General features: G+C 41.5%; 2 protein-coding genes across 2 annotated transcripts in view; both read right to left on the bottom strand.

Annotated features, from left to right (window-relative positions):
- si:dkey-256h2.1 overlaps window positions 1-15,099 on the bottom strand; it is a gene marked incomplete at its 5' end in the record, with an annotated part of 48,861 nt that extends 33,762 nt beyond the window's left edge. The window contains 5 exon segments of the mRNA XM_034173634.1: window positions 2,877-3,058; window positions 6,484-6,620; window positions 14,774-14,850; window positions 14,852-14,931; window positions 14,934-15,099. Coding sequence (XP_034029525.1) covers window positions 2,877-3,058; window positions 6,484-6,620; window positions 14,774-14,850; window positions 14,852-14,931; window positions 14,934-15,099 — 642 coding nt within the window.
- Window positions 15,100-20,809: 5,710 nt separating this feature from the next.
- The window catches only part of sept7b (septin 7b), a 45,319-nt gene continuing 39,568 nt past the window's right edge, over window positions 20,810-26,560 (bottom strand). Inside the window, 3 exon segments of the mRNA XM_034174303.1 lie at window positions 20,810-22,503; window positions 24,824-24,966; window positions 26,004-26,139. Of these exon segments, the coding sequence (XP_034030194.1) occupies window positions 22,464-22,503; window positions 24,824-24,966; window positions 26,004-26,139 (319 nt within the window). The 3' untranslated portion in view covers window positions 20,810-22,463.

Below are 26,560 nucleotides of genomic sequence, written 5' to 3'. Positions count from 1 at the left end.
GCTCTCAGGAGTTGTGGGCTGTCCTTAAAGCGGCAGTAACACTCCGTAATCTGTTTAATCCCCATAAAATCGTCCCTGAAAGCCATATTAATTTTTTGAACGGTGTCCACCTGGAGGTCTCTCACAGTTTCTGGAAAAAAATTGATGCAGCAAAGCTCCAAATCGTTCAGACATCTATTCGCAATAAAAATCCGCCGAGAGGGTGGACCAGTGCTCACACAAAGCCTGCTCACAGGCTAATGACGCAACCGACAGGCATGAAAAAACTCACGCATGCGCACGAGGGTTCAAGCTTGTCTGACGCAATCACACGTGATTCAAATCCATATGGTTTCTTAAAAAAATAAGGTCGGATACTTTTCTAATAGACCTCGTATATCGTTGTTCGGCAATCATTCTAAGTGATGTGTGTGTGCATTGATACCACATTTTAGAGGAGCACGGGTGACTAAACATATACCTTGGTATTTATAAAGCAATTTACTATATATTGTTCATTTTGATGACATTTTGTGGAGCCCCCCCAACTTTTACCCCAGCCCCCCACAGCCCCCCCCCCCCCCCCCAAAAAAAAAATTCCTGGTGCCGCCATTGTGAGTGTGGCTTTGGTGTGTGCGCTGAACTGACAGGAGGTGTGGCTATGACAGAAGCGGCTGTGGGGATCTGTCATTCTGGACATCCCAGCTGGACAGTACTGTATTTGGACAGACATGGATTAACAACTGACCACTGTGACGTGCGTGTATCTGTTTGCTTCACGGCCCCTTTACACATAGTGCGAATATGTACAACTCCATGGCGACACCCGTCAGAGCAGCTGGTACATGCGTACCACGAAACATCGCACCGACGGGAAAGTGTGCACGATGCTGGTGTGACAGTTTGTGCACGTGGGAACACAGTGACACCGGCTGCACGATGTGGTTATACATTGTGCAGCTGGTGTGAAGACAAAACTAAATAACAAATAAAAAAATACATGCTGTGACGATTCCATGCACGCAGAAACACAGCAGCTTTTCCCCAGCAGCTCTGCGATGTGGTTATACATTGCGCAGCTGGAAAAAACAAAACAAACAAAAAAAACATGTCACCCACGGGATTTGAACCTGCGCATTCCAAAAGCTCTGATTGCAGTCAGAAACTTTACCAAGTGAGCTACCATCACTGTCCTGAAAAAGGTGCACATTGATGTATTTAAAAACAAAAACAAAAAAAACAATGCACCATATAAAAACGTCACATTGCATTTAATTCCTCTTATCAAGCGGGCAATACAAATATGATACGTCTGTTCCTCTGTAGATGACCCATGGTCACTGAGGTACAATCATAAAATGACATGAATGAGAAGCAGTTTGCTCGTCTCATTGATGCCTATCCACAGACTCAAACAGTCAGATTCCAAATTCAACCATGGCCAAGACCAAAGAGCTGTTGAATGACACCAGGAAGAAAATTGTAGATGTGCACCAAGCTGGGAAGAGTGAATCTACAATAGTCAAGCAAGTTGGTGTGAATAAATCAACTGCGGGAGCAATTGTAAGAAAATGGAAGACATACAAGACCATTAATAATCTCCCTCAATCTGGGGCTCCATGCAAGATGTCATCCCGTGGGGTCAAAATGATCATGAAAAAGGTGAACAAAAATCCCAGAACAACACGGAGGGACCTGATGATGACCTGCAGAGAGCTGGGACCAAAGTAACAAAGGCTACACAATACGCAGAGAGGGACTCAAATCCTGCAGTGCCAGGCGTGTCCCCCTGCTTAAGCCAGTACATGTCCAGGCCCGCCTGAAGTTTGCCAGAGAGCATATGGATGATCCAGAAGAGGTTTGGGAGAATATCATGTGGTCAGATGAAACCAAAATAGAACTTTCTGGTAAAAACTCAACTCGTGGTGTTTGGAAGAAGACGAATGCTGAGTTGCATTCCAACAACATCATATCTACTGTGAAGCATGGGGGTGGAAACATCATGCTTTGGGGCTGTTCTTCTGCAAAGGGGACAGGACGACTGAGCCGTGTAAAGGGAATAATGAATGTTCTGTCAAAATTACCGGAAAAAGAATTCAGAAACATAAAAGTTGAACCCCCCGCCCCCTTGAAAACGCCACAAAAAACTTTGATTCAAGTGGATAAACTAAATCCTAACATTTGACCACATCTAATTTAGCTTATGAAAAGCCATTTCAAACAGGACTTTGACCTTGGAAATTGTTTCCAAGGCAAAAATGCGTGGAATTGGAAACTAGTGTTGGCGTAGGTTTGTGTTCTATGAGCACGGTGCTCTAGTTTTTTTTTTTTCTAAAATTATATAATTTATATCTTGTTGTACACTTTTCTTGTAATGGTGAGTTTAAACTGCATAATATAAAAAACAGAAACCTAAAGTCTTTTTGTTTTAAATTTGTGGTCATAAAAAATTTTTATGTGAAAAAGTGCAACCATGCCCATATCTTTGAATACCACTTTTTAGAGTGTGATGATCCATAATGTAAATATCTCCCACTGACTACAGTAAAATGTGATAAAACATGAGAGGATCCTTGGTTTGATTCTGCATCAGACTGTAAAATTATTAAGGCCTCTCATCCAAGTTGCTGCTGGTGTGCAGTTGAGCTCGTTGCATGGCAGCAAGCTCACATCAGACTGAATAAAGGAATGCAAGGCATCATTGTAAAGCACTGTGAGTGTCTGCATAGGCCCCATAGAAATGCAGTCCATTTGCCTTTTAACGAGATGCTGGTGGAAGACACCCTCAAATCCAAAAATCTAGCATAATGAGGAAATGAAACCATAATAATTTTCTAGGTCACGCAAAGAACAGTGGGAAACAAAGCTTTTTAATGTATTTTCTGATTTTAACATACCTTTGTGAAGAAGGAGCAGTTGGACTCAGATACCCAGGCTACAGCACCCTCCACAGAGGGAGAGGGCTCACACCCATCACCTGCATCAACCAGCTTATACGTGATGTTAGTCCAGCGTGCCTCATGCCCAAGCCAATCATATCTGGCATCCAGTCTCTTGACAATCACGGGTATGTTCCAGCCTGAGAGAGGAAATATTAATTCAACAAAAAGTGGCCAGAGCAGATCTTCGTTGCTGATATTTGGCAACAGTTTGCCTTTAAATTTTTAAGTTTGTTCTTGGAGTAAAGGACAGGGACCATGCGGTGCTCCCTGACCCCTTCTGCCCTGACAGCTCCTGACAAAAACCATGCATATATCTGTTAACCTTTCAGTCATGTCAGTATTTCTATGGAAAAAATGATCCCATATGGTGTAAATCTATAAACTGTTTTGAGGAAAAGGAACTTGCCCTGCACCCCTCACTCGTGTTAAAGTCACAGTTACCAGCACAGGAAGCAGCAGACATCCTAACCACAAGGTTAACAAGAGTGCTCTGAGAGGACAATATCCCTCGCTGGCAAATACTGCTTTGGTAGGAGTGCTTGCTACATTCTGATAACATCTGAAGTTTTCTGATAGCTGATTTCAGAATGCAGACACCAACTCATGAAACTGGCAGTGTCTAAGTTTGTTAATCAAGGGCCATAACTCTGACAAAATCTCTCAATCTTGTACAATATTACAATATGCATATTACCAACCTATAACAAGGAACCGAGTAAAGTTTCCCAAAATTCCTACTAAAAATGTGAGAGGAGTTGATTTCAGAATGTAGGCACCCATGAAACTGACGAAGTGTAGATTTGTTAATCAAGGCCCATAATTCTTGTACAAACCCAATTCCAGTGAAGTTGGGACGTTGTGTAAAATGTAAATAAAAACAGAATACAATGATTTGCAAATCCTCTTTAACCTATATTCAATTGAATACACCACAAAGACAAGAAATGTAATGTTCAAACTGATAAACTTTATTGTTTTTGTGCAAATATTTGCTCATTTTGAAATGGATACCTGCAACATGTTTAAAAAAAAGCTGGGACAGTGGTATGTTTACCACTGTGTTACTTCACCTTTCCTTCTAACAACACTCAATAAGCGTCTGGGAACTGAGGACACTAATTGTTGAAGCTTTGTAGGTGGAATTGTTTCACATTCTTGCTTGATGTACGACTTCAGTTGTTCAACAGTCCGGGGTCTCCGTCGTCATATTTTGCACTTCATAATGCTCCACACATTTTCAATGGGCGACAGGTCTGGACTACAGGCAGGCCAGTCTCGTACCCGCACTCTTTTACTACGAAGCCACACTGCTGTAACACATGCAGAATGTGGCTTGGCATTGTGTTGCTGAAATAAGCAGGGATGTCCCTGAAAAAGACATTGCTTGGATGCAGCATGTGTTGCTCCAAAACCCAGATGTACCTTTCAGCATTGATGGTAAATAAATGGACTGCATTTATATAGCACTTTTCCATATGCATCAGACGCTCAAAGCGCTTTACAATTATGCCTCACATTCACCCCAATGTCAGGGTGCTGCCATACATGCTACACACCGGGAGCAATAGGGGATTAAAGACCTTGCCCAAGGGCCCTTAGTGATTTTCCAGTCAGGCGGGGATTTGAACAGAGGATCTTCTGGTCTCAAGTCCAACACCTTAACCACTAGACCATCACCTCCCCCACTGATGGTGCCATCACAGATGTGTAAGTTGCCCATGCCATGGGCACGAACACACCCCATACTACCACAGATGCTGGTTTTTGAACTTTGCACTGGTAACAATCTGGATGGTCTTTTTCCTCTTTTGTCCTGAGGACACGACATTCACGATTTCCAAAAACAATTTGAAACATGGACTCACCAGACCACAGCACACTTTTCCACTTTGCGTCTGTCCATTTCAAATGAGCTCGGGCCCAGAGAAGACGGCAGTGTTTCTGGATGTTGCTGATGTATGGCTTTCACTTTACATGGTAGAGTTTTAACTTGCACTTGTAGATGTAGCGACGAATTGTGTTAACTAACAATGGTTTTCTGAAGTGTTCCTGAGCCCATGCGGTAAGATCCTTTACACAATGATGTCGGTTTTTAATGCAGTGTCGCATGAGGGATCGAAGGTCACGGGCATTCAGTGTTGGTTTTCGGCCTTGCCCACTTACGTGTAGAAAGTTCTCGAGATTCTCTGAATCTTCTGATTATATTATGGACTGTAGATGAAGGAATCCTTAAATTCCTTGCAATTGAACATTGAGAAACATTGTTCTTAAACTGTTGGACTATTTTTTCACTCAGTTGTTCACAAAGTGGTGATCCTCGGCCATCTTTGCTTGTGAACAGCTGAGCCTTTTGGGGATGCTCCTTTTATACCCAATCATGACACTCACCTGTTTCCAATTAACCTGTTCACCTGTGGAATGTTCCAAACATGTGTTCTTTGAGCATTCATCAACTTCCCCAGTCTTTTGTGGCCACATCCCAGCTTTTTGAAATGTGTTGCAGGCATCCATTTCAAAATGAGCAAATATTTGCACTAAAACAATAAAGTTTATCAGTTTGAACATTAAATATCTTGTCTTTGTGGTGTATTCAGTTGAATATAGGTTGAAGAGGATTTGCACAGCATTGTATTGTTTTTATTTACATTTTGCACAACGTCCCAACTTCATTGGAATTGAGGTTGTAAAATGGGTCCAACTAAAACGATATGATAATATGTGTATTCCCAACCTATAACAACAACTTGCACAAAGTCTCACGAAATTCCTCGTAAAAATGTGAGGAGTTGATATCAGAACGCTTATACCCTGTTTGGTACGGACGGACAGACAGACTGACGGAAATCGCCACGACATAATCACCTTTCAGGCCTTCAGCCAGCGGGGGTTAATAACCAAGGCCTCTTGTGGCACTAGAAGGTCTTCGCATCGGGAATGTGGTTTACTCACTGCACAGCACCACCTGCTGGCCACAATACTTTAAAATAAAAAGGTGCCTCTTTAATTTATGTTATAGTTCTTTAAAATTCCTGCTCTTCCTGCTTCAGGGTTTACATTTTAAATTTCATAATTTGTTCAAAGAAATTATGTCAAACTCCCCCTTTAGGAGGCAGAAAGCACCTGTGGTGTGTTGAGTTATCTGCAAATTCAAAGAAGAATCATTATCCTGCATGATGTTGACCATCTTTTAGCTTCTTCAAAGCTTTAGCTGCACAATGTGTCAAAGGGACATTGTACTGGCATCACATTGTTGTGCAGCACTCACGGTGCCTGTGTATACGCTGAAGTCTGCCACCTTAACGAAGATCCCATGAATTCTCAGTGTGTCCCAAAAAGCAGTCCAATCAATGAAATCAAATGCTTTTATAAAAAATTCACTAGAGCTGCAAAGCACTAATGCACTCACACTTGTGTTCAAGTTGTTCTCGCAGGGCTAGTTTGCAGTCGATGGTGGAAATTAGCAACCATAATACAATTCCTGGCAGCTTTCAGGGACTTGTCATAGAAAAACTATGTTCCATTGGGGTCATTTGTTGTGTCCCATGATGAGAAGAGTTCTTACCCTCTGAGGTGAAAACAGCCTGTGACAGGCCACAGCTTCCATTGCAGTTCCAGTAATACGCCACATTGGCAATCCAGTTACCCAGAGCAAAGAGAGGCACTGCGGAGAAATGCAGCCGGGACAGAACCTCTTGTTTCCTGTAGGAAAATGCAAGAGTTAGATTTGTTATGTAGTTAAAATATACACACACATACATACATACATACACATACATATATATATATATATATATATATATATATATATATATATATATATATACATACATATATATACATACATACATATATATATATATATATATATATATATATATATATATATATATATATATATATATATATATATACTCAACAAAAATATAATGCAACACTTTTGGTTTTGCTCCCATTTTGTATGAGATGAACTCAAAGATCTAAAACTTTTTCCACATACACAATATCACCATTTCCCTCAAATATTGTTCACAAACCAGTCGAAATCTGTGATAGTGAGCACTTCTCCTTTGCTTAGATAATCCATCCCACCTCACAGGTGTGCCATATCAAGATGCTGATTAGACACCATGATTAGTGCACAGGTGTGCCTTAGACTGCCACAATAAAAGGCCACTCTGAAAGGTGCAGTTTTGTTTTATTGGGGGGATACCAGTCAGTATCTGGTGTGACCACCATTTGCCTCATGCAGTGCAACACATCTCCTTCGCATCATCCGTGAAGAGAACACCTCTCCAACATGCCAAACGCCTGCGAATGTGAGCATTTGCCCACTCAAGTCGGTTACGACGACGAACTGGAGTCAGGTCGAGACCCCGATGAGGACGACGAGCATGCAGATGAGCTTCCCTGAGACGGTTTCTGACAGTTTGTGCAGAAATTCTTTGGTTATGCAAACCGATTGTTTCAGCAGCTGTCGAGTGGCTGGTCTCAGACGATCTTGGAGGTGAACATGCTGGATGTGGAGGTCCTGGGCTGGTGTGGTTACACGTGGTCTGCGGTTGTGAGGCTGGTTGGATGTACTGCCAAATTCTCTGAAACGCCTTTGGAGACGGCTTATGGTAGAGAAATGAACATTCAATACACGAGCAACAGCTCTGGTTGACATTCGTGCTGTCAGCATGCCAATTGTACGCTCCCTCAAATCTTGCAACATCTGTGGCATTGTGCTGTGTGATAAAACTGCACCTTTCAGAGTGGCCTTTTATTGTGGGCAGTCTAAGGCACACCTGTGCACTAATCATGGTGTCTAATCAGCATCTTGGTATGGCACACCTGTGAGGTGGGATGGATTATCTCAGCAAAGGAGAAGTGCTCACTATCACAGATTTAGACTGGTTTGTGAACAATATTTGAGAGAAATGGTGATATTGTATATGTGGAAAAAGTTTTAGATCTTTGAGTTCATCTCATACAAAATGGGAGCAAAACCAAAAGTGTTGCGTTTATATTTTTGTTGAGTGTATATATGGTTACAGCTCCTCATGCTTCTATTACCACTGGGACCACTACTCGGGACTTTACCTTCCACATTTGCTCCAGTTGCTCCTGCAGCCCTTGATACTTCTCTATTTTCTCATGCTCCTTCTTTCTGATGTTGCTGTCAGCTGGGATCACCACATCAATCACAACTGTAGTCTTCTTTCTCTTGTCAACCACCACTATTTGTGGTTCGTTGCCCAGCAGTTGCTTGTCTGTCTGGAATTTGAAGTCCCACAGGCCTTAGCCTTATCATTTTCAACCACCTTTGGTGGCATCTCCCATCAGGACTTGGGGACATCTAATCTCTATGCGGCATAAATGTTCCTGTACACAATTCCTGACACTTGGTTGTTCCTGTCAGTGTACGCTGTCCCAGCTTGTGTCTTTCTACTATGTGCTGGACTGTCTCTGGGGCACATTTGCAACATGGGTCCTGTCTGCTGTGATAGACTCCTGCCTCTATGGATCTGGTGCTTAGGGCTTCTTCGTGTGCTGCCATATTCAGAGCCTCTGTCCTGTCCTTTCAGGCAGCCTTTTCTAGCCACTGGTAGTTCTTCTTGATGTCAGTCACTTCCTATCTCTGTCAATGGCACATTCCATGGATAGGGCTTAGTCTTCCATTATATGTCCTCCTCCTGTTCCTTATCACCGTCTGTCTTCAGCTGTTTGAAGCACTCTTGTAGCAGCTGATCTCGAGGGCCAGCTTTCAGATGTGTTCATGGATGTGCCTAATCTCATCCTCCAGGATACCTTTACCTTGATGTTGTGGCTTATGGCTCTTGACATCAGTGGCATCTATCTCCTCCTGAGGCCAACGTATTATCCCAGCTGGGTATTTGATGATTAGTAGGGTGTATGTATTGATGGCTTTGATCTTATTCCTACCATTGAGCCGGTGTCGCAGACTGAATCGATCCGCCCTGCCTTCATTGAGCATGCGTCATTTCATAGCGTCGGCAGTATTTCACCAATTGTCACCTCGTTTCTGCTTAAAATTGCACTCACGTCATCATCTATCTCAGCAAACAATATCTAAAGCTTTTGTACAACAATCATTTCCACATAAATTATGCATTATTTCATCATAAGACAGAGGAAGCGATCAGAGTGCAGCAGCTACGACGAGCTTTTCGAAACATCTTGTTGTACGTCTTACCCATCTAGGACCTTGTGATGCCCTTCTGTACCTCTTAGTTGGTCAACATCCTTCCAGGATTTCCAATCTTCTTCTGCATGGAGAACTCTCCATTTGGGGGGGTATTCTTGATCTTATAAGGATTACTGTGTCAAGAATTACTGTGGCAGTGGTGTACAAAAGTGGTCAGAATAATAGTAGTGCTATGTGACTAAAAAGATTAATCCAGGTTTTGAATATATTTCTTATTGGTACATGGGAAACAAGGTACCAGTAGATTCTCACAAATCCAACATGACCAAGCATTCATGATATGAACACTCTTAAGGCTATGAAATTAGGCTATTAGTAAAAAAGGTAGAAAAGGGGGTGTTCACAATAATAGTAGCATCTGCTGTTGACGCTACAAACTCAAAACTATTATGATCAAACCGCTTTTTTAGCAATCCTGTGAATCACTAAACTAGTATTTAGTTGTATAACCACAGTTTTTCATGATTTCTTCACATCTGCGAGTCATGGAGTCAACCAACTTGTGGCACCTTTCAGCTGTTATTCCACTCCAAGATTCTTTAACAACATTCCACGATTCATTCACATTTCTTGGTTTTGCTTCAGAAACAGCTTTTTTGATGTCACCCCACAAGTTCTCAATTGGATTTAGGTCCGGGGATTGGGCAGGCCACTCCAAAATATTAATTTTGTTGGTTTGAAACCAAGATTTTGCTTGTTTACTAGTGTGCTTGGGGTCATTGTCTTGTTGAAACACCCATTTCAAGGGCATGTCCTCTTCAGCATAAGGCAACATGACCTCTTCAAGTATTTTGACATATCCAAACTGATCCATGATACCTGGTATGCGATATATAGGCCCAACACCATAGTAGGAGAAACATGCCCATATCATGATGCTTGCACCCACCATGCTTCACTGTCTTCACTGTAAACTGTGGCTTGAATTCAGAGTTTGGGAGTTGTCCTCACAAGCTGTCTGCGGCCCTTGGACCTAAAAAGAACAATTTTACTCTCATCAGTCCACAAAATATTCCTCACTTCTCTTTAGGCTAGTTGATGTGTTCTTTGGCAAATTTTAACCTCTTCTGCACATGTCTTATATTTAACAGAGGGACTTTGTGGGGGATTCTTGCAAATAAATTAGCTTCACACAGGCATCTTCTAACTGTCACAGCACTTACAGGTAACTCCAGACTGTCTTTGATCATCCTGGAGCTGATCAATGGATGAGCCTTTGCCATTCTGGTTATTCTTCTATCCATTTTGATGGTTATTTTCCATTTTCTTCCACACGTCTCTGGTTTTTTTTGTCAATTTTAAAGCATTGGAGATCATTGTAGATGAACAGCCTATAATTTTTTTACACCTGCGTATAAGTTTTCCCCTCTGCAATCAACTTTTTAATCAAACTACGCTGTTCTTCTGAACAATGTCTTGAACGTCCCATTTTCCCCAGGCTTTCAAAGAGAAAAGCATGTTCAACAGGTGCTGACTTCATCCTTAAATAGGGGACACCTGATTCACACCTGTTTGTTCCACAAAATTGACGAACTCACTGACTGAATGCCACACTACTATTATTGTGAACACCCCCTTTTCTACTTTTTTTTACTAATATATACAACAACAGTGGTTATACAACTAATACCAGTTTAGTGATTCACAGGATTGCTAAAAAGCAGTCTGAACATAATAGCTTTGAGTTTGTAGCGTCAACAGCAGATGCTACTATTATTGTGAACACCCCCCTTTAATACTTTTTTTTTTACTAATAGCCCAATTTCATAGCCTTAAGAGTGTGCATATCATGAATGCTTGGTCTTGTTGGATTTGTAAGAATCTACTGAATCTACTGGTACCTTGTTTTCTCATGTAACAATAAGAATATACTCAAAACCTGGATAAATCGTTTTAGTCACATAGCACTATTATTCTGAACACTACTATACGAGGTCTGTCCGTAAAGTATAGGTCCTTTTTATTTTTTTTCAAAAACTATATGGATTTCATTCATATGTTTTTACGTCAGACATGCTTGAACCCTCGTGCGCATGCGTGAGTTTTTTCCACGCCTGTCGGTGACGTCATTCGCCTGTGAGCATCCTTGTGGGAGGAGTGTCCAGCCCCTCGTCGGAATTCCTTTGTCTGAGAAGTTACTGAGAGACTGGCGCTTTGTTTGACTCAAAATTTTTTCTAAACTGTGAGACACATCGAAGTGGACATGGTTCGAAAAATTAAGCTGGTCTTCAGTGAAAATTTTAACAGCTGATGAGAGATTTTGAGGTGATACTGTCGCTTTAAGGACTTTTCACGGTGCGAGACGTCGTGCAGCGCTCTCAGGCGGCGTCATCAGCCTGTTTCAAGCTTAAACCTCCACATGTCAGGCTCTATTGATCCAGGACGTCGTGAGAGAACAGAGAAGTTTCAGAAGAAGTCGGTTTCAGCATTTTATCCGGATATTCCACTGTTACAGGAGATTTTTTTTTACTGAAAGACGTGCGGGCGGATTGCAGCGTCGGCTCGCAGCCGCCGCGACGCTCCGCCACAGGAAAAACACCTCTGTTGGAACCCTTGAGGACAAGTTGGAACATCTCCAGCTGATAAACAATTTCTCATATACTCACTCCACTGAAAGCCATCAAAAGCCAACTGGATTTTAACAAATGGTTATCAACACGGAGGTGTTTTTCCTGTGCCGCCGCGCCGCGTCGGCTGCGTCCCGACGCGCGGACCCCTCCGCAAGTCTTTCATTAAAAAAATCTCCTTTAACAGTGGAATATCCGGATAAAAATGCTGAAACGACTTCTTCTGAAACTTCTCTGTTTCTCTCACGACCGTCCTGGATCAATAGAGCCTGAAATGTGGAGGTTTTAAGCTTGAAACAGGCTGATGACGCCGCCTGAGAGCGCTGAGCGACGTCTCGCACCGTGAAAAGTCCTTAAAGTGACAGAATCACCTCAAAATCTCTCATCAGCTGTTAAAAGTTTCACTGAAAACCAGCTTAATTTTTCGAACCATGTCCACTTCGATGTGTCTCACAGGTTTAGAAAAAATTTTGATCAAACAAAGCGCCAGTCTCTCAGGCAACTTCTCAGACAAAGGAATTCCGACGAGGGGCTGGACGACTCCTCCCACAAGGAGTGCTCACAGGCGAATGACGTCACCGACAGGCGTGGAAAAACTCACGCATGCGCACAAGGGTGCAAGCATGTCTGACGTAAAAACATATGAATGAAATCCATATAGTTTTGAAAAAAATAAAAAGGACCTATACTTTACGGACAGCCCTCGTATATGAGCTCACTAGTTTCTGTAATGGTGGTAGTGGAGGTGCTGAGTCAAGCTGTGTTAATGTCTGCAAGCATCTCTTCTGATGGAACTTTGTCAGTGAGGCGGGGGGTCGTACTCTTGGTTGTGTTGCCGTCTGCTTTAACGTGGCCACAATATTCATCCTCAGTTCAATAGATGAATCTGTCATAACAGGTATTTGGGTACCATCCGCTTCCTTAACACTACTCTCCCCTACCAGGGTCTGCTCCTTGTGTTCACATTGCTCAGTGCCGTACTGCTGTAGCCTCTGGATGACCAATTTTGATAGTAGCTTCCTTCTACTGATGTTAGACCACTACGCTACCAGGTGATTCTTGGTCATTCACACTCATTTCTACGGCCACTTTAGAGTCATCAATTTACTTTACCTGCATGTCTTCGGAAGGGTAGGGAAGCCGGAGCACCTGGAGGAAACCCATGGAAACATGAGAAGCACATGCAAAAATCCACACAGAAAGGACAAAGTTGGAAGTGAAAACTGGGACCTTCTGGCTGTGAGGCAAGAATGCTAGCCACAAAGCCACTGTGGACTAAATACTGATTTTGACTGTTAATCAAAATGCATACTGAAATGTGTGGTGACTGCTTGCAATGACTATGTACAAACTTTCATTAAGTTTTCTCAGCATGCACATATTTCCTTTAACAAAGTCAGTCAGAATGCCTACTTTATTTCCATATAAAGTTATTTCAACATGATACTTACAATATAGATTTATAGATAAATTTTATCCACCCCCATGTCAGATTATTTGGTGAGTCAACAGTTTACTTACACCAAGAATGTCTCTTCAAACACCATCCGTTTCTTATGAATTACATCCTGACGTGCAGCACAGCCAGCTGTAAGAGCTCAGCTCAGTCTGTGGAGTTACACCTTGTGTCAGTAATATCTGAAAGGAAGTGCTTTTGACAAAACTACAGATTTAGTTTATTTCTATTTCTGTCCAGAGATCTAGGATTCATCATGTACAGATTTTATCCAGAAATTGATGGAAATAATTGTTAAAGATTCTGGGTGACTAATCGGCAGTTAGGGATTAATGTTGAACCTTTTGATGTATTTAAATGCCAACCTGTAACTCTGGCTTTTGTGGCTGTGACTGAAGAAATTGTGCATGGAGCAACTTTTGTCTGTTGCATCACCAGTTACAACTTCATAGTGGAGCAGAGAAAGACTTTCTTCTCAAGAAGACATGAAATTTCAACAACAGCTTACCAGAACACAGACATGAGAGGCTGAGGCTGAGATGTGATCTGTTTTCTTCTCTGCTCCACTGTAAAGCTGTGACTAGAGGTGGGTGGATCAATCCTAATATCGATAATATCGATACCAATGCTGGTATTGATATTGAACGATCCTCGTGTAAAAAGATTGATACTCAAGCTTTTTTTTCTCCCCTGCACGCACTGACTGCTGCGCATGCAGATTCATCAAAGTCTACTCTCTGTCTGTAAGAGGAGCGCTGCGCTGTGTCACACAACATGGAGCAGCGCACCCTCCCCCCTCTGGTCTTTGTTGTTGCGCTGTCACGTGGCTCAGCGGAGCCAGCCAACAGCCATGCAGGTAGGCTCAGCCTGGCCTGCCCACTCAGCGCTCTCCTCGAGTCAGCCCTCTACCTCAGGAGATTTAAGTTGTGTTGAGTGATATTTTTTAAAACAAAATGTTGATTGTGACAATAAAGTATTTTGTTGTCACGTACAATGTTTGGCAAATTCTATCCTAGGTCTTTTGGATCCTTTGGATCTATGAAGCTTAAATATGAAAACGTATCAGCGATACTGGGCCTGTATTTACTTGGTATCGGATCAATACCAAAATTCCCGGTATCGCCCACCTTTAGCTGTGACTGATGACTCTGACTGATGTAGGCTTTTATTTAAATTGTAGAAATTGACTTTCACTGTGCATTTATTCCTTTTCTATACCTGCCTTAAGGATCAAATGAGAGCTGGAGCCTGTCCCAGCGAACGGGGGAGGGTTCCTTCAGAAGTTCCTTCAAAGCTGCAGCTTTCCAGTATTCGAGGGCTTCTGGGGAATACTCTATATCCACTGCACAAGTGACATTTGACTGTGAACTGTATAAGATGAAATAAAGTGAATAACACTGTGTGTTGTTGATGAGTTTATGCTACTTTTTTCCTCCTGAAAGGGAGATAAAGAACTGCAGTTTAAGGAAACTTGGTGTATGGAAAGTGCTGAAAATCTGCCATAGTGAATTAAATGGGAGTAAATCTGTCTTGTGACCATTTTAAAATAACTTTATGTGGAAATAAAATGGAGATATAACTGCTTAACACATGCTGTTTGGGTAAAATAGAATATGTTCACCTGTTGGTTGCCACCCCGCACCAACTGCTCCTCATCCACATGACGTCACTGACTGCCGAGTCGTCCGCAGACACGAAGTAGCACGTGCGCGCTCTCGGGCAAGTCCTGCACAAGTGCAGACAGGGAGGACTCGGTGCTCCACAGACACTCCAGGAACCGGACTTGTTGGTGAAGGTGTGAATGAACAGAGATCCCTGCAGGGCGCCGGGCTGGTACACAAACTCTCCATCCAGAGTGGGAACTCTGAAAGCCCGAGCCTGGTCCCCGGGCTCCGGCCCAGCGAAGGTTCGAGTGCCGCCGGAGTTGCAGTCCCTCTGGTGGTGGAGTCATCACAGTCCTTCTGGTCGGAGTCACAGGTCCTCGTGGTTCTCCGTCTGCAGCATCACTGTCCGCGAGACTCGAGCCCCATGAATTGTGACAAGGATTACCACCCAAAGTACAGAGGACCGTGAACGCAGCACAGACATGTTCAGGCGGAGAGTGACAGCGAACTCACCAAAACCAGCCAAACACGATTTTGAAATTCACGCGAGGACAGTGACGCACAGTCGTGCACACTCACCTCCGACAATTGATTCTCCTTATCTTCATAAAGTGTCGGCAGGTCTCCCGGGACACAAATGCTGTGTCGTGACACGTACACGATCCACTGCGGTAATAACTTAGTTATAATAACGAGGAAACAAGAACAGAAACATAACTTGAACATTTATGAAAATGACTGTGTACGCCCAAAAGCTTTTTTTCCCTCTCTCTGTCTCCCAGCAAATAATCTGAATAACAAACACATTTCAGACAAACTCAACATTCTGCCTTCACTTTCGGTACGCATGCGCAGTTTGCGCAATGTCAGACTGCTGCCTATATTAACATCAGCGATAACGTCAACTCATTTGAGGCTGAAAATAATCAAGTTATATAATCGGATGCTAAATATAGATTATCTTTATTATTGTATTATAGATTATACCCAAATACGTTAAATAAAAAACTGAACAGTTCCCTGAACATGAAAATACCAGCAGCATCTGCATCACAGTCAACATTCAGACAACCCCCCCCCCCCCCCCCCCCCCGCACGCGCACACACACACACACACACACACTCTCTCTCTAAATATATACTTGTGTGCAATACTGCAAGTTTTGGTAGTGATTTGATACCAAGTAAATACAGGGCCAGTATCACAGATACCGATACTGATACTTTTTAATAATTAAAAGTGGATGCATCATCAAATTGCTAATTCTGAATGAATTTTCATGACCTTTGAGCATTTTTATGATTTTTTTCCTTTGGATTATTAATTACTTAAAACCCAGGACAGAATCTGAGCAAAGTTTAAAGGTAAATAAAAATACTTTACCATAATAAAAGTTTTGTTCAGAAACAATAGAACAGTAACAAAACAATTTTCCCCCATACATTTTCATGTCTAGATTTTTTTTTTCTTCAATCAACAAAGTGGACAAAATTATCAGTTGAGAACAAATTAAAACAAATTCTTTTTTTCAGGTGAGCATTCAGAAACGACAATACAAAATAAAGAATAAATGGTAAATGGACTGCATTTATGTAGCACTTTTCATCTGCATCAGACGCTCAAAGCACTTTACAAATAATGCCTCACATTCACCCCGATGTGAGGGTGCTGCCATACAAGGTACTCACTACACACCGGGAGCAACTAGGGTATTAAGGACATTGTCTAAGGGCCCCTTAGTGATTTTCCTGTCAGGCTGGAATTTGAACCGAGGATCTTCTGGTCTCAAGCCTTAACCCACTAGACCATCACCTCCCCCAAAGAGGCGATGGTCCCCCCAAAAAGAAATTTTTTCCCTCATTGCACTTCTTTTCTGGAGTTTTTTTTTTTTTTTCTCTTAAAGTATTTAAAAGTATCACTCAACAACAAATGTTATAAAACAAGTAGAATTTCAAGTAGAATGTGTTCAGGAAATACACTACAAATATACAAAATTTCTCCCCTTCAGTTGCAACTTATTTTATGGCTTTAACAAAATAAATAATAAATAAATAAACGGTTAAAATGCAAAAAATAAAGTGTAAACAGACAGACAGCCACGATGCCTCTGATGAAACCACAGCAGTGCATACAGGAGAGAACTGAACTAATGTATGGATCTCATACTTTTATCAATCAATATCAATACCAATGTTTGTATCAATGTTCTCATTTTCAGATCGATCCGCCCACCACTAGCAGACGCTTTTCGCGTCATCAAGAAATTAACTATTTTCAAAGTCAAAGTCAGCTTTATTGTCAAATATGCTATACATGCTCGACATACAGCCACAGATGAAATTTCAGTCCCTCTCAGACCCACGTGCAGAGTATAGAATAAAGACTGCTATTAAGCTAAGTAAAAAATTTACCTTAAATACTTCTGATTTACAAAATAAAATAACGATACTATAAAACAGTATAACAGCGCAGGCAGTGTAAATATAACAGTTGTGATGCTGTAGTGCAAATGGCAGTTGTACTAATGTAGACAGTATGACATTAAATACGATGGATAACAGTATAATACAGTGGTGCAAGTGGTTAGTATGCTGATGTAGACAGTATAACATTATAGCATTAAATACAATAGTGCAATGGCTATATACTAATGTACCCGTATCAGTATAGGCAGTCCTGATGTGGATGCATAGTGCAATGTGGGAGGATAAAGTGTGATGTGTAGACTGGGGTTGTTGAGTGTGTGGGCGGGCAGAATCAGTGGTGGGGGGGTCACAGGGGAGGGGGGGGAGTGGGCGTAGAGCAGGGAGGGAGTTGAGCATCCTGACTGCCTGGTGAAAGAAACTGTCTTAGAGCAACTGGTTTTGGCCCGGAGGACACTGCAGTTTCCTCCCCGACAGCAGCAGGCTGAAAAGACTGTGAGTTGGGTGGGTGGGGTCACCTGTGATCCTGGTGGCTTTGCAGATGAGCGGGTGTGGTAGGTGTCCAGCAGAGAGGGGAGAGGGACACCAATCAATATGTAAATCATGGCAAAGTGGGCAGTTTGTCTGACCCCCTCCCCTTGCTACAGGCCAGACAACAGAGCGTGGGAGCTGTGTAAAATAGGATGTTTATGTGTTCTTACTGTCATTTTGCCACATTTTTAGCATTAAAAAAATACGCTGTTTATTAGGAATGGGCTTTCTGTTTGCTGGCATCAATGTTATGTATTTACGGAAGAATTGATGGCAAGGAGAAAGCTGTATGCTAGGAACAACGATTAAAACAAATAAATATATCAGCATTTTGGCAAGGGGGCGCACAGCCAACCAAGTGGGCGCAGTGCCCCCTATTTCCCGGCTTTGAAAAATTCCTGAACTGCACATTCACATCGGTTCTGCTGTGGCACCCCGGAGTGAAAAGAAGGGACCAGCTGAAGGGACTTAGTTAATTCATAGCAACACACAATCTATCTCTGTGGATTCTCTTTTCACCCCACTTTCTGGAGTGGTCCTCTTCCACAGGGCTGAGAGTTTGAGGGTCCTGACCAGGGCCCATATTGCATCTCAGGCAGAAAATAGCTCTTTGTGAAGTCATTCTAAGAAAAATTTTACAAGTCTTCAAACTGTAAGGCCTTCACACATAGCACGAATGAAGTTGAATCAGGCCCAATCGGGAAAAAATGCCCAAGATCGAGACGCAATCGGGAAGGACAGACATTCGGAGAGCCGTGTTCAACTGCCGTATGGACCATCAGAATGTGGGTGGCTCCCCAAGTCAACTGAGTCATGCACAATCATGTGCATGCACACGAATGGCCGGATAATGAGGTTCAATCGCAGCCTGATGTCAAAAATTCTGGAAGAGGCAAAATGTGGGCCAGCACTGTGTCTGTTCTCTCCACAAGGACTGCCGACACTGGATGTTAAAATACATTGGACTGGAACATGTTCATATGTGTTAAATATGTGTTCCTTTTTTCTTTGCTTAATTATAATGTGTTTTTAATATATATTTGTGGGATTTTATAAGTTTTGTTTTGGGCTGAATACGTTACGTGTGTGTGGTGCACGCCGAATAAATTCATTCATTTATTCAGAAATGTACAGCATTACATTCATGTGGCATTAGGTGTTGTGTGTTGGGGGGGTGTGGCTGGACATTTTGGTGTTTCTTTTCTTTGCTCTCCAGGTGGTATGCAAACTGATTTATGTCTGTGGAGAAGGTGCTGGCAGAAGAGTCCTTCACCTCATCAACATGATGTGCAGCACCTGTGTATGGTGCTCACGTGCAACCTTAAAGATTTTTCAGCTGAAGCAGATAATGAGATGGCGTTCTGCATTTAAGTCATGTGTGATTCAAGCAGAATTGCCGGGAACTCGACCTTGTGATGTTCGTTTGTGAGACGCTGAGGACCGCGCCTGGTTTGACACATCGTGCCTGTGAAGGAGGAAGGGTGAGGGACACATGCTGTCAGCACACATCAGAGGTGATTATTTGAATAATTGTTAACAGTAACTTGGTATTTCGTACGCAGTATATTTGAACTTTGATGAGAATTGTGCAGCTCGCTTCTCACTGCCGTGGCATGCGGACTGATGATCCTCCACCTATTGTGAGAAGCTGCTCATTTACATAAAGCTTAATTCAGACCTGAATGTGTTGCTGATAGTGTGTGCTTTTTTGAAGGATATTAGTTGTAGCTGCTGACTTACCTCACTTTTTCTATCCTTCGCAGTCGGTTTGTCGTGTCCACCTGGGGGGTGTTTGGCGGTGAACGTGGGTCCAGAAGCGCCGGGGCTTCGATCCTTTCGGGCGCTGGAGAGCGTGCCGTCCTCACTCCGCCAGGACCGACGCAGTTTTCATTTGTCCATTTTTTATGCACCAACAGGGTGGAAAATAAATTGTTTGTTATTGGAACCGCTTTCTGGTTGTTTTAGTGCTGGGTTCCGTCAGACACAGGTACGCTCCTCAATCCGCGGTTGACACATAACATTAGGCTTCATGCAGGAACCACTCATACTAAGATTTTCTTGGTAAATGCTGTGGAACAATTTATTTTTTTTTTTTTTAAGTTTCATCATGACAAACTATTTTCATGATTACACATTTCTGAATACAGTTCAGGTTATATGATCAGTTGATTTTAATGTCCATTCATAACTAGCACGTTTTTTTGTTCTTCCTTTTTGTGACAACCAATCACAGCTTACAAGACTACATCTACCTGGCAATGGGGTCAACCACACCTTCTCACAAAATAATAAGTTTCTGTCCACTCCTTGCTTGCTCAGGTTGCTCTCAGACACTTCCTGGATCACTCAGGCCAAGATTCCTTGCTAGGAATCTTTAGGCTAAGTTGGGAGCTCTCAGAGGACTCTGTGAATACAGGCCAAGTTTCTTAGTTGTTTCTAGGACATTCTTGTGTGTAGACCTTAGATGTTTGCACCCGGAATCTACCAGAGCCATTCTTCTATTTTGGGGGTTACAATTCTGAGCACTCTACACTGTGGGGCCTCTGTGGTCTTCACATTCCAAAACTTTTGGCATGTTCATTCATCCACTGGTACTTCCTCATGGTTCCTATCCGATGCTGCTCTCAAGTGGAATTTCACAATCCATCAGAACTACCTTTCTGCTTTGTCAACCACTTGCTGTGCCTGGTCTGACTGACCATCTCTGCTGCCCTCAACCACCTTTGTTGATGTCCAACACTTGGACTTTGGCAGTTCCAGTGCATATATCGAACAGAGGTTCCTTACACTATCCCCAGCTACTTGATGGTGCCTCTCGGTGTATGTGCTCCCATCTTGCACCCTGCCACTATGTGCTGGACTGTCTGTCATCTTTACACTGCCTGCACCTGTTCTCGCTTCCTACGGTAGACCCCCTACTTGTTCTTGTGCTGGCAGCATCAGAGCCTCTGCACTGTGCTTCAGCCCAGCATTTGCTCACCATAGGTAGGATTTCTTTGATGTCAGGCAACTCCTCTGTCTACCGGTGGGACATCCCATGGATGAGTCTGGTCCCTTGTGTGTTTTATTTCCTATAATAAACTCATTTCACTCCTCTGTATCATTCCAAGTTTATTAAGTGACTTTGTACAATACAAATGAAAAATAAAATTAGAAATACAGAGGAGTAACACAGCCAAAGCAAAGTATGACGTTGAATCTTCATTTCCCCACTCATAACTTTTGTGTTTTGTTTTTTTTTTGCATCCAACATTGATGTAAAATAAACGTTTTTTACAGTGGACACAGCTCTCAAGTCTGGATTTTCTAAACATACAAAACAAATGATTACTGCAGCTGGCTCTGTATATATATGTATGTATAAAAATTAACTAATGTGAAATAAATGACGTTATAAATGGTGTTCAAGGCTAGTGAAATGGCTAAACATGCACATACTCACACACAAAAAAAAAAATCTTACATTTGAGAGAGAGAAAAAAGAAGAGAAAAAAAAGAGAAACTTATGGTATTAAATATATAAAAAGGCCCAAGGTGCATCGTCTGGTTTCAGTTCAGCTTTTTCAGGTTTCTGTTGACACTCATTTTAGGCTGCTGCACTGATGAAAAACAGGCTAAACATAAAAAGGACTGCACTCACATTGTGTATTAAAATATGAACAGGCCAAAACATTCAGTAAATGTGTACTGTCACTTTCACTTTCCTGTAAACAAATATTCAACAGAACTTGATTGTACAATTTTTTTTTTTTCCTCCTTTAAACTGTACACATCAGTCATTTAAAGGTAACCTTAGGAAGGAAAAATAATACTCAATAACAACAATAATATTAATTATATATATATAAACGGATGTATTTGGCCTTTTTAAAATGGGGGTGATTTTTTTAATGGCATTAAGATAAACATATGTTTATCAGCTCTGACCCCTTCCACTTCTCCACAGCCCTGTACTCAATCCAGTGGTAAATTGCATGAGCACAACTGCGCTTTCAGAGCAAGAACAGAATAATACACACATTGGCAAAAAAAAAAAAGAAAAAAAAAAAGAAAAAAGATGGTGTCACCATATGAAAAGATGTTCATCCAGCTTTCTACCTTTATAGCAAATAAGCAAACCACAGGTATAACTTTTTTTTTTTTGTTCAACAGTTGAGCATTCTGGGTCCATGAAATATACCTCAAATTAAATTATTTTAAATCACATTGTGCGTGTGTGTGTGTAGCAGAACTTTGTTCAGGCTTTTAAGGCAGCCTAACGTCTTCGAAGCATGGATTTCATTCATAAAAAACAATATTCTTCGTTAAGCTAGTTCCATCACGCTATGCTTCTTTAACCAAGTGCAACAATTCATTAAGATCTGTAACCGCGCTATTAGCTGAAGGCTGATTTGCATTTTAACCCTGTACTGGCACTTCTTTTAGAAATGTTAACAGTGACTCCATAATTACAGTACTTCTACTTAATATGTAAAATAGTATGCCATTAATAATAGTAATGATAATAATCTGTTTGAGGAATGGTTTCACAAAGCTAGAATATTCAGTAAATTAAATCATGTTTTGTTTATATCTGTTTTATTTTGCTTTATGAAAGCTGCATGAACTTCTGCATATGTGGTAAGTTTTGCCAGGAACAGGAGAGGGAAGAAAGATGATGAGGAAGACAGTGTCAGTGCCACACACTGGTGTCCTGACCAGCAACGTTGGCGATTAAAAATAACGAGTTGGGATGATCCTGCCGGCTTGCTTTTAAAAGATCTTTCCTTTCTTTTTGTTTTTCTCCAGAGTTCTGCAGAGAATGAAAGACACATTTAAAGAGAAACCTTAACTTGTGCCTTCGAAAGTGTCACCACAGATCTAACCCTATCTAAAGTATGTACATCACTTCATAAGTAAAGTACTACGAAAAATAAAAAAGACAAAGCCTTCATACCACAAACTGACACGCCAAGTTCCCTCTTAACAAAAACATCAATGAAGCATTTCAGAATTAAACATTTTTACATACATATTCCCCTCCATTTTCAGAGCCCATAAGTGATTAGGACAATTGACAAGTAGCTACACGGTCAGGTGTGGCCTGTTTCCTCATTATTTTGTGGCACATTGGGCAGATACAGCATCAGAGTTGTTTTCAAGTGTTGAATTTGCATGTAACAACTGCTGGAATTCTCAATACGAGGTACAAAGAGGTAAGTGAAGTAGGCCATAATGAGAGAGAGAAAAAAAAAATTAAAATAAACCGCGATATCAGAAACTTTAGGAGTGGCCAAATCAACAATTGGTACTTTTTTAAGAAGTACTGGTGAGATAAACAACACCAGATTACTCGCAGATAACTAAAGTTGATGATGGCATAATTCTTTCCTTGGTGAGGAAAAACTTCACATCTAGCCACGTCAACACTCTGGAAGAGGTCAGCATAATCACTGTCAAAGTCTACAATCAAGAGACCCCTACATGAATATAAATACACAGGGTTTACAACAAGGTGCAAACAGTGGGAACACTCCAGAACAGGAAAGCCACATCAGACTGCCACAAAACATAAAAAAAAACCCACAAACTTGCCTAGTTTGGGAAGAAAATTCTCTGGACATATGAATCCAGATGAACTTGGACCAAAATGATGAGAGAAGAGAAAGAATATGGAGAAGGCAAAGAACAGCTTATGATCTGAAGTGTACATGTCAAACATGGCTGAGGCAGTGTTGTGGCACGGACATGAATGACTGTACAACTAACATGTACAACCAATGGAACTGGGTTACTGCTGTTTATGTTGATGTGACTGGTGATGGAATCTGAACTGCAGAGGATGATATCTTCTGCTCAGATCAGCCAAACACCACCCAAACAGATCCAACACTTCACAGTAAAGATGGATAATGTCCCAAAGCATACTGCCAAATCAAGGACAAGAGCTTCTAAAGGCAAGTTGAAAACACACTGAAGACAAAATAAAGAATAAAAAAAACAAACAACAACAAAAAACAAACAGAATATGCAGTAAGGTAGAAAGACCCAAAACCAAGCAGAAGTTTACCCTTTCTGTGTGAACCAAAATCAGGTTTATAGGTGGGCTATTTTTCTCCATAACTGAAACCAGCTCTCAGTTCTTTCCGCACACAGAAAGGGTAAACTCAGTAAATAATAAACTTCCTGTTTTTATGCATGTGCAGATAGCTCACACATACGCAGATAGTGAATATACAAATCTGGTACAGGGGTCATCTCAGTACGTGACAGCGGAATCAGTTGACACCCTGAATGCAGCACTTGAGAAGCTGAGTGAGGAATCAGTGTGTCTGAGTTTGCTTTTAATGTAATGCCATCAGAAATGTATGTGGTGAAACTGCTGAACTTGTAGATTCACTTATCTTGGCAGTGACATACATGTCTCTGTGTTCTCGGCCTTTGAGATCAAGGGGTGCGTGGGAAGAACGTATGGAGTCATGAGGAGTTTGATGAGGCAGATATCTCTGCAGGAGAACAAAGGCCCAACTCTTTTGGGTACTGGTGGTTCCTGTCTTACTGTATGAATGTGAAACTCAGACACTAACCAGGGACCTAAGGCAAGACTGGATGTCTTTGACACCAGGTCTCTTCAGAGGATCCTTGGGTGCCATTGGAATGACTGTGTCAAACAATAGTTGCTTGAGAGACTAAGATGAGAAGTAGCACTTACATTGTGAGGGAGCTTCAGCTTTGACATTTTGACCATGTGGCGTATTTCTATGTGCATGATCCAACATATAGGTGCCTGAGTGTTGAGGACCTCAATGGCTGCAGACGTACGAGGTAATGCCCACACTTCATCTGGCTGTGGCAGATAGAGGTTTACTTTTGTGAAGCAGGGATGAACCCAGTTGTTTCCCATTGAGGACCCTAAGCAGTTCTGTGGTGGGGTAGATCTGGCAAAGTGTGGCAGCAGCACATGCTCCAGACTTGCCTTGTAACCAAAAGGGTCACACATCCACACTGCAGAGCTAATCCTTCACTACCTATCAGCTTCCATTAAACTGAATGACTTGTAGTCTTTGATATTCCCAAAGTTGGTTCAGTTTACGAACAAGTAGTCAGCTGAATCTGAAGTGTGTCTGTCGTACCTGGAGGCGTCGAGTTTCTGCTGCTCCAGGCGTTGTTGGGCCTCCCAGTTTGCTCTCTCCTCCTCAAAGACGCGCCTCTTCTCCTCTAATTCCTTGTGCTGAGCTTCAAGGTTCTTCTTCATTTGCTCATGACGTCGCTGAAGCTGCAGAGATGAAGGTCAGACAAAGTGTCAGCAAGACATCACAACAGTCAACAATATATAAACACATGCACAGTCTGTAACATGAACTGCAAACACTTTAGGGCAAAATTCACATTTCACAATCAAATTCTTGAAGCCACCATCATAAATTTGGAGTTAAATTAGATTATTAGTTAAATGACAGAAATAACTAATAGTTTAAGGTGCATATTATTATTATTATTGTGTCATTTTTGCAAATAAGAGGATTTGATCCTCGTTTGTTACGATAACTGTTGCAAATTGAGGTTCTTTAGTTTAGGACCGTTAGTGACTACTTTTCATTGAAACACACAAGTTTGAGAGAAAACAAATAGTACTTTAAGCTATTTGTATTATATTGTATAAAGTGAATATTTAAGAAAAGAAATCAATTAACTACAAAATCAAATTTCAGATTAATTAGCTATAAACAAATCAGTTGCATTCATGTTTTATATTAAAGTTAAATGATAAAGGTATGATTCCATTATGTCTGTAGATTAGTTTCCATGATGTAGTTTTCCTGATAAACGCATATGTGCACACTAACACAATAACAAATAAATCAGCTGTTTTGCACATTTTTCTAGCATTGATGAAGAACATCATCTCTCCAAAATGTGGCCCAGGAAAGGGAAGTCTGGGGTCCTCTACTAGAGCTGTAGCCCCTGGATAAGCAGTTGAAGAGAGATTTCGCCAAAATTTCTGTTTCGATACTATCAAACATAGTACAAATGTTTTTGCTGCACAACAGGTTGATAGAATGAATAAAGGCATGATCACTCGTATAAAAAAAAAACAAAACAAAAAAAACAAAAACAATTGCAGATTGCTGATTTCACAAGGAATAAACTGGAGAAACAAGGAATTAGCAAACAGAATATCAGCACTCACTCACAAATCCTTTCACAATTTAATACACAACTAAATCTGCATAAGAAGAAAACCAGACACGAGTGCAGTCTGAGTTACCAGGTAAGTTACTTCAAACGAGTTCATCCCCCATCATATGTTACCTCTGCTTCAGAGTCTTTGAGTTTCTGTACTTTTTCTTTGACTTTCATCTCAAACACCTGCTCCATCTCCATTTCCATCTTCTTCATCTTAGCCACATGTTCTCGCCTCTCCTCCTCCATCTGGGCCAGAGGACTCCTGCATAGGCACCACAAGGGTACACACACAGAAATGCAGAGCAGTACAACATCAACTCTTCTATCAATGTGTTGAGATGCAATGAAATGTAATCCCACCCTTTAGTGTGGTCACCACAATTCAGGTTTGAATACATGTTACATAATTGAGCTTTCCTCCTGCTGCCCAGTTTCTGCAACAAAGCAAATTCTTGTTGCAACACTGCAGTGTTACCTCTAGAGGGTGTATGCATGAAATTTCCAGAAAAATAATATTTGAAAAATGACAGAACTGCAGGATCTAGCAGATAAAAACAAACAAATGGGCCCTGGTTTTTCTTTGCCACAAGTAAAAAAAAAATATGAAAGCCTGTTTTATTCCAGAAGTCTAATCAGATTCCAACTCAAATGATGTGTGCAGAATCTACCACCAATTGGTCTCA

This window comes from Thalassophryne amazonica, chromosome 7 (genome assembly GCF_902500255.1).
Source record: "Thalassophryne amazonica chromosome 7, fThaAma1.1, whole genome shotgun sequence".
NCBI classification, from domain to species: Eukaryota; Metazoa; Chordata; class Actinopteri; order Batrachoidiformes; family Batrachoididae; genus Thalassophryne; species Thalassophryne amazonica.
Note: the sequence above shows the minus strand (reverse complement) of the source record. Positions and strands in the feature narration are given on the sequence as shown.